This window comes from Choloepus didactylus, chromosome 9 (assembly GCF_015220235.1).
Source record: "Choloepus didactylus isolate mChoDid1 chromosome 9, mChoDid1.pri, whole genome shotgun sequence".
In the NCBI taxonomy this organism is placed as follows: domain Eukaryota; kingdom Metazoa; phylum Chordata; class Mammalia; order Pilosa; family Megalonychidae; genus Choloepus; species Choloepus didactylus.
Window position 1 is genome coordinate 125563300 of NC_051315.1, and position 13123 is coordinate 125576422.

General features: G+C 42.1%; 1 protein-coding gene across 3 annotated transcripts in view; it reads left to right on the forward strand.

The window, feature by feature from the left end:
* The window catches only part of EIF4E2 (eukaryotic translation initiation factor 4E family member 2), a 34085-nt gene extending 23830 nt beyond the window's left edge, over positions 1 to 10255 (forward strand). For 2 of the 3 annotated variants that reach the window (XM_037849616.1, XM_037849617.1), the window contains one exon: positions 1197 to 3849. Coding sequence is in view for 2 of the 3 variants with exons in the window: in XM_037849617.1 (XP_037705545.1) it covers positions 1197 to 1236 (40 nt within the window). In the remaining variant the exon portion in view is untranslated. Of the gene's footprint in view, positions 1 to 1196; positions 3850 to 10114 lie in introns of those variants that run through there. The other variant, XM_037849614.1, reaches the window with a different exon arrangement.
* The last annotated feature ends 2868 nt before the right edge of the window (positions 10256 to 13123 follow it).

Here is a 13123-nt window from a genome sequence, read left to right on the forward strand (position 1 = left end):
AATCATGGAGGAGACTCTCTTAGCCAGAAACAGGAAGAAAGTGCTATTTGCCTGGGCTGAGCCTATTCTTTCATTCCTTTTGATTTACTCAGGATCAATTGCCAGGTGCCCAATTAATTGTAGCAGTTTTTAGTTAGACCAGTTAAAGCCAGAATTTCTAGAATGTCTCTTTAAAGTGAATTAATGACTCCCGAATTTGAGTTAACCAGAATGTCCATTTTTAAATTTCAGGCAGTTTTAAGTCTTTAGTACTGGGCCAGAGCAGTAGAATTGGTGGCCTTTAAAACTCCTTTCAGCCCTGAGATGTTAGAGATCCAAATGGCAATATGAACTACCAAGAGTCATTAGAGTTTTAGTGTGGAATGGGAGTAGTGTTGGATGGCCAGGCCGGTCTGCATGCAGTAGGAGGAGCTAAGAGGACCTGTTTAACCATCTGCCCTTGCCCCATCTCCCCCATCTTCTCTTTAAACAATTACAGCTAAATTTCTTAAGTAAACTGTCCCCAGATTTCACCTCCTTTTGTAAGCATCTATAAGCTTTGAGGGTTTTTTGCTTGGTCGATTAGTTTTTTGAATAGATAATACAGTCACATGGTTCAATTTAAAAAAGTGTGTTCGTGCTTGTATGTTTAAATATCTCCCTCCAACTTTTACTTGTCTGCCCCGTTGCTGCTGTGTCCCCCTTTCCCACCGCAGCCCCAGATAAGCACTGCTGTGGTTTCTTGTGTATCTTGATAGAATTACAGGAGCAGATGTGAACATATATCTATTTTCCCCACTTCCACAAAAGGTAGCATGTTATATATACACACTCTTCTGCACCTTCGCTTTCAGTGTATCGTAGAGATCTTTCCATATTAGTTGAGAGCTTCTGTGTCATTTTTTTTTAAGCTGTAGTAACCTGTTGTGTGAATGTGCCCTAACATTAATATTTAACCAGACTCCTGTTGAGATGCATTTGAGTTGTTTCTGAGCTTTTGCTCTTGTAAACACTTGAGTCACAATTTTTGAAGGGACTTGGGGAAGCTGGTTCCAGGTTGCTGTTTTGGCCTTAGATTAGAAAGGAAGGTAGGACCTGGGGTGTGTCCTGGAAGGGCCTTAGAACTGCAGAATTAACTTTCCCCCTGTATGTGTGTGGCCTATATAGATGATCTGCGTATTAAATGCTCCATTTTCTCCCATTTTTTTTTCTTTCAGGGACAATTCAAGTTTCCGAAACACAAAAATCACATTGTGAAAGTATACAAGCTGGCAATAATCCTTTTCTCTGTGTGTGTGTGTGTCCACAATGGATGGGAGGTCTCCAGCGGTCCTTCCATCTGCTCACTGAAGGGACGTCCCTGGGCCGTGGGCTCCCCTTTTGCACTCATTCCTGGAGGACAGATTCCGCTAGACACCCTCCAGCATCGCTGACTTTATAAAGCGGAAAAACGGAAACCATGACTTTGTAATAGACAAACTTTGATTTTTAATGGGGTTCTGTGGGGGGAGTTTGGCCTTTCATTTTGCCATGTGCTGTCCTGATGCCTACTAGGCGTTCTCTTGTGCTCTCCTCCCAGTGTACAAAGGGTGTTGTGCCCATGTGTCCATGCCAGAGCTGTCGACCGAGCGTTATCAGTATTATGAATGCCTGTGCCTCCCAGAAAAGCTTTCTGTTGGAGAGTCCCAGAATAGCTGTAAGTGCTCTCTTCTAGCTCTGCCATTAAATTATTGGGACATTTTGTTTATTTCTTTCCCCTCTTAACCCCACCACTTTCTGAAAACGGTTGCTGATGTGATGAGTGTCCAGGATTTTGTATTGTCCCCTGTCTTAGGCCCTCCAGTCTTCCCCGCTGTGGGACTCACTCTTTTCTTCTTAGGCACTGCTGCACTTAGAATTTTAATCCAGTGACTACACTGGTTTGACTTAGGCAGCTTAGAAGGTATGCCTTGGTAAATTAAACTGGACCAGAATCCAGTTTGATTAGAAGCTAAATTATAATACATGTTCCAAGTACAGGATTTGGAGCTGAGGGCAGTGACAGAAATCATTTTCCCACATGAGCAGGATCTGGGGGTCAGGCCTGTTTCTGTGGGCCCTCTCAGGCCCCTCATTGAGGAAGGAAAGCAAATGAGCTATTCAGAGCTGGTTGTTGTCAGGTATTAACATTTCATTTGAAAAACTCTGTGATCCTGAAACTAGGACATCTGAAGAAAAGGTGACCTTGATGGATGGCTTTATTTACATGGCTGTGCCTGTCTGCAGTGGTTGGAAAAACCTACTGTGAGTCCTCATCATCCAGTGTGTGTGTTAGCAAATGGGTGCTGACTGCTGATGCCCTGAGACAGGCATGCTTGAAGGACCAGTCACTCATCAGAGAAGCTGGTGATCTGACTCCAGAAGGATGAAGGCAGAGAGGTCAAAAGAACATCTAGGATTTAAATAAGTAATGAGTGAGAGTCCTACGGCAACCTCCAAGTAGCACTGTCTTACTTGGCTCTTGGGAGCAAAGATTGCAGTACCTTAAATTAAGGCCTCTCTTAAAACATACCCTTGCATACCCTTGAGAGTTAGGGGGTTCTTCAGCCTCCTGGTCTCAGAGGAACCATATGAGAGTAACAGCAGTTCCTTAATGTGTTTATGTTACTCTCCCTATTTTCCAACCCCTGAACACCCTCTAGTTACCACTGTTTGAGGATGCTTTTCCCTAAAAGAACAGGGGAGTACAGGGACCAAAAGGGAGGTGCTTCCATTACAGGTGAAGTTAGATTGGATAAGAAGATCTAGCTGTGATTTGAACTCCAGGAATATGAAGAATGCATTCTGGTGTCCAGACAATTGTGAAGGGCTCAGGCAAATACAGGAGCAACATTAGCTAAAATGAGGAGCAAAGGCTGTCTCCTGAGATTTGTTTATACCCCAAGAAAGTCTTCACTTTTGCCTAAACTCAGATTTGTCATGAAAATTCCAAAGAGAGCAGACATTTGGATTTGCCCTCCTTTGGGCATCTATCTGTTGGGTGTGTGTGTGTGTGTGTGTATACACACGCGCGCATGCGTGTGTAGAGTGTGTTCATGAGTGAGGGTTTTGTCAGGACGAGTGGCTTGTTGTGTTGTCATATTTTTGCTTGTTTCATTTGCTCGAATTTTTTAGTCTCTTGTGTTATCTAGAGCTGCTCATGTTTCTCCTTTTTCCAATTGCAGTATTTGAAGGTTATCTTTTCCCTTCAAATATCTGCTGAACTTAGGCTGGTTAGAATGAGGGGTCATTTCTGTTAGGCATCTTAGCCTCAGTGCTCTCCCAGAGGCTCTTTCTAACAACTTTGGATGGGAGATTGACTATTCAGTTTATCCATGTCAGCCATTTCCCCCAAACTAGCTTGAGGGGTCTTTTCGTTTATTTGAACTCCACGGGCCTCTGATATGCTGAGATGAGACACTGGTGTGGTTATGGTATGCCTGTTCTAGAGACATGGCTAGGAGAAAGGTCGGCCAGGGCCAACCTAATAAGCAAGTTAGATTGCTGCTGGGGCATGGGGAGTCATTCTCCACTTTGCACAGTTGGGGCTGCTTTCCCATGACCCTTTGCTGGGTTTTCCGTTTAAGATTGCCCCATACTCCTCTCCAGTGCTCTTCTCTTTATCCTTTTTTTTTTTCTTGTGTATGTGTGTATGTGTATGTTTCCCTGTGACACTGGCAGTGGTAATCATTTTCCAACCAGAGAGAAGCTTGTGGTCCATGGTGCTCCAAGAATGAATTTCCAAGTATTTGGCAGTGGGTGAAGGAGCAGAGGCTGTGACAAGAGTGGTTTAGCGTTGCACTTTCAGAGCAATTGTCTACTGCAGTAATAAATGGAAAATATCAGCAAGAACCAGGCTGTGGACTCTTTAATACAAGGGAAATGGGGATACTGGTAATTTCTTACTAATAATTCTGCTCTTCAATGTATGGATCTCCATTGTAAAGGCGTTCCAGAACAGGATATATGGAATAGTCCAGATGATGTCAGTGTTGCTGACATAAATTTATTTTTCTCTAATTGATATTAATCATTGTGAGAGTTCAATTTATGTTTTAATATCAAAATAGAGTTGTTTTAATTCTTCTCAACCTGGAGTAAGGAATATTGGAATGGAAGGAAATTCAGAGAATTTCGAAGTAAGAAATCACTCCAGGCTGAAGCTCAGAATAGTTTACATAGACAAAGAAACTTAGCCTGAAAATGAAAACATGGGGCCTGCTAATGACCAAGGTCCATGTGAAGTACTCCCCAAGGGAGAAAGCAGCTTTTTTGCAGAGCCTTAGTTTTTGTTCATAGGGATTTAAAACATTACAGTCTGGAGTCTCCATTTCAATAGATAAAAATTTCCTTTCTGTATGTATCAGTCATGGTCCAGATAGGAGGCAAAAAACATGCAAATTATTTTAACAATATAAAGAATTATTAGCAAATGAAAAGTTTTTAGAAATCACTGAAGTATCAAGGAGATAGCAACCACAAGAGGAGCCACTTCTGAGGGTAGGCTGTTGCTCTCCCTGGGCAGGTGCTATGGGGGTGAGAAGATCTGAGAGTTGGAAAATGCCACCTGGAGTCAGCTGCTGCTGCAGGGAGAAGATAGGAGGCCAAGCAGTGCCGATGGTCACAGGAAGGAACTGCTTCCTTTCCCTCCAGCTTTGAAGCGTCCCTAAAGTGGCTTCTATTGGAAAAAAATCCAACAGGATGCCAGCTGGCAATGAAGAAATGTTTGCTGAGTTCCATCCCCAGTATCTAAAGCAGAGTTAAGAGGGATGTACCTTAATCATAGTTTTAAGCTACAGTCCACCCCTTCAGCCACTCAGCATCTATTCACACCTTTCTACACTTGCTTGAACTTTAATATTACTGCAAAAACAACTATGTTTCTGCCTAGCAAGATGCAACTCTTTGTAGAAAGGTGTTCTCACGCTCCCCAATATGAGGAAGTATAAGGTCCCAGCAATTGTATTTTTCTCTGGTCTATGTTGGTTCCTCTAATGCAGTCTTAGACCATCTGAATATTCTGTTACCTAAAGACTAAAGGGTACTATTGACTTCTAACAAAAATCATATGAAATAATGAGTAGGAAGGAAGAGAGAAGATAATTGTGGGTGTGTGCATCTATGCACACAAAACAAGGAGGTTTCTTTGTGCATAGTCTGTAAGTGCCATGAGGCTGACATTTACAGTTTTTTTCTCCACTGCCCATGGGTTTCCTTTGCCCGCAGGATCACAGCTGGTCAGGATTCTTTATTTGGTGTGGTTGGTCCAAACCTTCATACTTAAAAGGTCTGAATCCTTCATTTTCCTGCCTTTATTTGCTAGTTTTCCATTTCTGTTTACTATTTCTAAGAAGGAACCCAGGGAACCCAATTTTCCTTTGGTAATGCTATGTCCAGCTAGTAGCATAATTCCTTTATCTGCTTGTTAACTTAGTGTCCCAAAGACCCAAAATTGCCAAATGAGTCCCAATTTGCAACTCAGTGGAAGACTTGTGCCCTGGAGGTAGCATTCCTCCTTTGGAAATCAAGACGTGCAAAGCAGAAGAGCTCAAAGCTGAGGGGACAGGAAGCAAATCATTAGGTTTATAATCGTGAGATGTACCACTCCTACTTCATCCCTGGGTTCCTGGTCCCACGAATTCTGGCTAGGGGAGAGACAACTCTTATGCAAAGCATATACTGTATTCTTTCATTCTTTAGGACAGAACCCCATCCTTTCAGGATACTATCTCCCAAATGGTGCCATAAAAGAGTCTTGAATAGACCATCTCATCCTTCTATTTATGCATCTGCTCCTGGGTGATTATGTATGTGGTAAAACCAGGGAATTACATGGTCAAAAGCCCATTGCCATGCCTCATTTGCTGTGAAATGAGTTTCTTGATCAGAGGCAATCTTGTGTAGAATACCATGCTAGTGAAGAAGGTGTCCATCAGTCCACAGATGGTAGTGCTAAGGAAAGCATCATGGCAAGGAATGCAACTCCATATCCAGAATACATGTATACATGGTTTGCCAAAAGGCAATGGAGCTAATCCAGCTTTTTTTTTTTAGTTCTGTCCCCTGCCCATCTGTATGGAGCACATTTTGTTATTTCTCAACTCCATGAGTTTGCCGCATGGCCTTGGGGATGCTTTCCCTTGGCTGCAGTCCTGTTTGGTGCCAGTTGAGAGTATCAGCCAAATCTTATCACCCAGGCCTAGTTCCATTTGACTCTCTACACTGAGCTCCCCTCCAAGATCATTTTGAATCAAGCACAAATGTCCTGTCATAAAAGTACAGCTCATTGTGCCAGTTGCAAGGGAACAGGGTCCCAGGTGGCTTCTGCAGTCCTCAGAATGTTCATCTAACCAGTGACGACCCCTTGCCCCTGCCTAGTGTGGGCTATGCAGTGTGACGGATGGTGGTCATTGGTGGCATAGGAAGATGTAGGCTGTACTTCTGAGGTGCCTACAGTCTAGAGGGGGGAAGCAAGTGAGCTGCAAATAGAGATGATTAGGGTGCAGGGTGAGGAGCAAGGGAGGAACCGGGAACTTGGGGAGGGCGTGTTCATTACAGACCCAGTCCAGTGGGCAGATTACCATCACCTGGGCTCTGAAAATGCAAGTGTGAGACCAATGGGCTTTGTACTGGCAATGCTGCCTACAATTGAAACTAGCTTCATATGTAGTAAATTGTACCCTTCATTGAGCACTCCCCTGTGCTAGGCACTCTAATTACTTTGCATGCATATTTCATTTAAATCTCACAACAGCCCTATGGGTAGGTTATGTTCCCCATTTTACAGAGGTTCCCTTGTTCTGCTGGGGTGGATTCTACAACAGAAGGGACCACAACTGCCTCATCTCTGTGGACAGGCCTGGTTTGGAACACACACCTGGTAGATGCTAGCTGCCTACAATACTTCTGCCAAAAGTGGATTTTAAATGCCTTATCATCATTGTGATATTCCATACAGCACTGCTTCTGACCAAAGGCCTCATCTTACGGCAAACAAAGTATAGCAATGGGCTTGTGCTCATGGCATTTCCTGGTCTTACCAGTGCCCCATCACCCTAAAGCAATGGTGTGAAAGCCACTGACCTCTGTGTTTGAATTTTGTTCACTGGTTTTTAATAAATTCTTGCTGTTTGTAGTAGTTTTCAGATGATTTGCTTGGATTTTCCAGGTATATAGGCTTATCCAATTGTGAAAGTTTTGCTTTCTTTTTCCAATTGTTATATGCTTGTTTTCTTTTTCTTACCTAATTGCATTGGAGGTTAACACCTCCAGCACATTTTTAAGTCACACTGGTAATAGTGGGCATTCTGTCTTGTTTCTGACTTGGTAGGAATGCCCCTAGTATTTCATCATTAAATATGATGCTGGCTTTGCACCTGAGATATATTTTAACTCATCCTGTTAATGAGGAGAGGAAAAGATGTAAAAGAATTGTGTGGAGGAGTGTGTGGATAAACTATCTTTTGTTAAACCGGTCTTCTAATATAATGAATATTTGGATTGTTTCCAATCTTTTGCTAATAGGAAGAAACTTATCATGAGTAACTTTGTGTATATACCCATCATACTCATCATCACATGTGTACAAGCGTATCTGTAGGACAAACTTCCAGAAGTGGAATTGCTGGGCTGTGTCAAAAGTAGATGCATTTGATAAATATTGCCAAATTGCTTTCCTTAGGAGTTTGGCATTTTTCCCTTTTGGTGTTACTTGTCATTTTAACCATTTTTAAGTGTGCAATTCAGTGGCATTAGTTACATTTACAATGTTGTGCTACTGTTGACACTATCCATTATAAAAACTTTTTCATCACCTAAAACAGAAACTCTGTATCCATTAAGCAATAACTCCCCATTTGTCCTGACCTCCAAACCCCTGGTAACCTCTAATCTACTTTCTGTCTCTACGAATTTGCTTCTAGCTATTTCACGTAAGTGGAATCATACAGTATTTGTCCTTTTTGTGCCTGGCTCCATAGGAGTTTTGACAATTTATATGCTCACCAGCAATGTATAATAGTGCCTGTTTCCTCAAAGCCCCACCAAAAAGTGTATTATCAAACATTCAGATTTTTGCTAATAGGTAAAAACTGTATCTCAATGTCATTCCTATTATGAAGTTGAATTTTTTTTTCACGTATTTAAAAACAGTTTGCATTTGATTTTTAATTCAATTTTATTGAGATATATTCACATACCATACAGTCATACAAAGTATACAATCAATTGTTCACAGTACCATCATGTAGTTGTGCATTCATCATCCCAATATATTTTTTGAACATTTTCCTTGTACCAGAAAAGGTAAAAATAAGAATAAAAAATAAAGTAAAAAATAACGCCCAAATCATCCCCCCCACCCTATTTTTCATTTAGTTTTCTGTCCCCTTTTTCTACTGATTCATCCATACACTGGATAAAGGGAGTATGAGCCACAAGGCTTTCACAATCACAGTCACCCCTTGTAATCTACATTGCTATACAATCGTCTTCAAGAGTCAAGGCTACTGGGTTGCAGTTTGATAGTTTCAGGTATTTACTTCTAGCTATTTCAGTGCATTAAAACCTAAAAAGGGTTATCTATGTAGTGCATAAGAATGCCCACCTGAGTGACCTCTCGACTCCCATTTAAAATCTCTCAGCCACTGGAACTTTATTTCGTTTCATTTTGCATCCCCCTTTTTGTCAAGAAGTTCTCAATCCCACAATGTCAGGTCTAGATTCATCTCCTAGAGTCAAATCCCATGTTGCCAGGGAGATTTACACCTCTGGGAGTCAGATCCTATGTAGTAGGGAGGGCAGTGAGTTCACCTGCCAAGTTGGCTTAGCTAGAGAGAGAGAGAGGCCACATCTGAGCAACAAAGAGGTACTCAGGGGGAGACTCTTAGGCACAATTATCAGCAGGTTTAGCCTCTCCTTTGCAGTAACAATCTACATAAGGGTAAGTCCCATGATAGAGGGTTTGGCACATCAAACCGCCAGTCCTTAATGTTTGTGAGAACATCAGCAACACTGCATTTGATTTTATGTTCATATCCTTGCCCATTTTTCTATTGGGTTGTTGGTTGTTTTAGTTTCCTTGACTGCTCAAAATAATACCATGAAACGGTTTGGCTTAAGCAATGAGAATTTATTCGCTTACAATTTTGAGGCCAAGAAAATGTCCAAATAAAGGCATCATCAAGGTGATGCTTTCTTCCCAGAACAGCTGCTGGCAATCCTTGGCTCCTCTGCCGCATGGTGGGCACCTGCTGGTCTCTCCCTTCTCTTCTGGGTTTTGTTGATTTCAGCTTCTTGCTCCCTTGGCTTTCTCTCTATATATTTCTTTGTTTCTCTCTGTGTGTATATTCATTCTGTTTATAAAGGACTCCAGTAATAGGATTAAGACCCATCCTGAATGAGGTGGGTCACACATTAACTGAAGTAGCCTTGTAAAAAGATCCTACTTACAATGGGTCCACACCCACAGAAATGGATTAAATTTAAGAACATGTCTTTCTGGGGTACATACAGCTTCAAATGACCATATTGGTCTCTTTTTTTTTTAATATTCATTTTATTTAGATATATTCACATACCATGCAGTCATACAAAACAAATCATACATTTGATTGTTCACAGTACCATTACATAGTTGTGCATTCATCACCAAAATCAATCCCTGACACCTTCATTTGGTCTTTTTTTTTTTTTCCCTAGGAGGTCTTAATATATTAGGGTGATTATCCCTTTATGATATGAGTTTGACCAGTACAGGAACCAACACAATCTAGCAAGGAGTCCAGAGTGTTTTACTCAAAGTTGTGGGACAAGACCTCTTTTGGATCAAGGATGAACAAGGCCATCAAGGCAGGTTGTATCTTCTTAACAAGAAAGCACATTGTATACGGGCAAGCTTACCTCCAAGTGTCTGTCTATATAGCTTATTATGAAACCTCTAGGGCGCAAGAAGCCCAGGTACTATGAGAGTATCGCAAGTATTTATACTTTCCTCCAGTGAGAGGAGCTAGAGTTGCCTCCTACTTGCTGTGGTTAATCACCTGTCCAGTTCTATTGTGTCTTGTCCCTCTGGACTGTGTGAGTAAGGATTCTGATCATGATTCACTGATTTTTGTAGCTCTCTCTGTCTAGTAATCACTATCTTCTATGGAAAATCTTTTGCTCTGATCTGCTGGAGTGCCAAGTACTTTCATTTGGTGTCACTGAAATCATGGACCAGTAGAGTTGTAAGTATTGTTTTCTAGCTTGTCTTCTTGTATTGCCTAATAACAAGTATCTTGTTATTATGTATTCAAATTTATCAATCTTTCTTATTATGGTTTCTAAGGTTTGAGTCATACTTAGAAAGGGCTTCCCCACAAAATCTGAATTGTTTATAGGGAAGGGTAAAGGTTTGGAAGAGCTGCAGGGTGGGTAATGGAAACCAGCTATGCCTGCACAAAAGCATCTCCAAGGAGTGCCAAGAGTCAAGCTTGTTGACTCAAACCAGGAAGGAAAAATTCCAGTCTGGATCTCCAGGTTCAGAAATTGGCAGGGCTGGTGAGGCTTGAAATAGAGGGAACAAGCGGAGAAGGGTGCTGGTAACAGGTAGCTGAAATGATTGACAAGAGGGCCTAAGGTAGGCAGGGACAAAGGTGAATCAGAACAGAGTAACAGAAAGGGTTCAAGGCCCTGGAAGCCTAATGAGGTACAACAGCAGATAGTGTAGGAGTCAGAGAAGAAGAGGCATGGCAGGAAAGGACTGTAGGTTCATGATTTCAGAAAGAGGGGAATTCCAGGTTGATGGCAAAGGCCAGAGGGCGAGCATGGGAGAAGACAACAAGGTTAAAGAGAAAAGAATGGCCCCTGGGGTGGGAAAGTCAAGGAACCATGAAGGAGTGAAGGAAGGGAGATAGTTGGGTGATATATGGTATCTTCCATGGTGGTAACACATGTCAAAGTTGAAAGGAGGACCAAAATCCAGAGGTAACACTTGACTCAGAACTTCTCAGCCCCGACTGCACATTATAATCACTAATGACTGCACCTCCCATACGGACCAATCTCTGGGGGTGAGACCCAGGCATCAATCACTCCAGTGTTAGCTGGGGTTTTGAATCACCATCTTGGCGTAAGTCTTTGTTCATTTAACTTTCCGCTGAAGAAGGGGAGCATGGAAAAAACAGGATTCAGAAATCCTGTCAATTATCTTAAGTCTGATTGCAAGGATTTCATAATCTTTCTATCTGCCATTGAATTTTATGTCATCACAGTGCAGCACCAGGTACAGCATAACAGTCGCCAGCTGGGATCAGACTTGATTTCTGGTCTCATCTCTGTTCTTGATTAGCTCAGATCCTGTGCAGCCTCAAGATAGATCCAGGGATGAGCCTGGGCTCAGAAATGTCATTCTGGCAGCATGTCAAGTCATGATGAGTCACATGTCAGGTAGCAAGATGTCTTCCAGGTAAAGGGTGTGTGGAGATGAGAGACACTGAGGTCATTAGAGATAATTGCAGTTAATTACAACCTTCCTGCAACATATAACATTTATAACTGCTGTTGCAAAGCCTATTAAATTGTATGAGGAGCCAATAGCCCTGCTTGCAGAAATGGGAAAGCCAATCATTAAATTCATATGGAAGAATAAGGGGTCCCAAATAGCCAAAACCATCTTGAAAAGAACAAATTGGAGGACTCACACATCCCAATTTCAAAACTTATTACAAAGCTACAGAAACAAAACAATGTGATACTGGCACAAGAACAGACATATAGAGCAATGGAGTAAAATTGAGAGGTCACAAATAAAGCCATGCATCTATGGCCAACTGATTTTTCACAAGGGTGCTAAATCCGCTCAATGAGAATAGTCTCCTCAACAAATGGTGCTAGGAAAACAGGATATCAATGTGCAAAAGAATGAAAATGGACCTTACCTCACACCATATAAAAAATTAACTCAAAATGGATCAATGACATAAATACAGAAGCTAAAACCATAAAACTAGAAGAAAACAGGAAGATACCTTCATGATCTTGTAGAATGCAATGGATTCTTAGACTTTACACCAAAAGCACACGCAACAAAAGAAAAAAGAAAAAAAAAGATAAATCAGGCTTTATCAAAATTTAAAACTTCTGTGTATCAAGAAAGTAACAATTAACCTACAGACTGGGAGAAAATATTTGGAAATCACATATCTCATAAGGGTTGAATATCCATAATTTGTAAAGAACTCCTACAACTCAACACAAAAAGACAAGGAACTGAATTTAAAAATGGGCAAAGGGCTTGAATAGACATTTCTTCAAAGAAGATATACAAAGAGCCAATAAGCACATGGAAAAATAGTCAATATCATTAACGTTTAGGGAAATGCAAATCAAAACCACAACAAGGGACTGCCTGGAAGATGACGGAATTAAGTGAGACAGAGCAAACTTCTCCTCCATGAAAGAAACTAGAAAAAAGGCAGAGAATGCCCAGGACAGTAGTTTCAGGGTGTGGTTGGCCAGAGAGGGACTTCTATAATACGTGGTGGGGACTTGGATGAAAAAGCAGAGGAACTGCATATCAAAGGACAGGGTGAGTTTATTCAGCTGGGATCACTGTGGGGGCTGGTAGCGGCAAGACAGACATTGAGTAGCTCTCCACTCCGGTACACCCATCTCAGCAATTAACTGGGGAGATAATCCTCAGTCACACGGCTGGGAGCTCCCATGAAAGAACCCAGGAAACAGTGGACCAGTGTTGACCACATTTACTCTCCATCCACAGAAGTCCAAGGTGTGCAAGGGCGAGAGGCTGTGATGGGTAAGCGGGTCACAGGGAAGCACCAGGACCCCTTCCAACACCCCAGAGGCTCAAGGGTGCATGGCAGGCAGGGAGCAGGGCATCTTTGGGCTGGGGGGTGAGATGCACAGTCCCAAGCCCAAGAGTGATCCACTCAGAGGCCTGGGAATCATAAGACCCACAGTGCCCTTAAGCAGATTCCTTGCCAAACTGCATAGGAACCATGCCACACCTCCAGGGCTGGCAATCCCCAGTGCACAGGGAGAACTGGTGTACTGATTGGATTTCCACCTGGTTTGGACCCTACCCAGTGCACAGGCAAAGTTGGAGAAAAGCTAGCTTGAGGGCGAG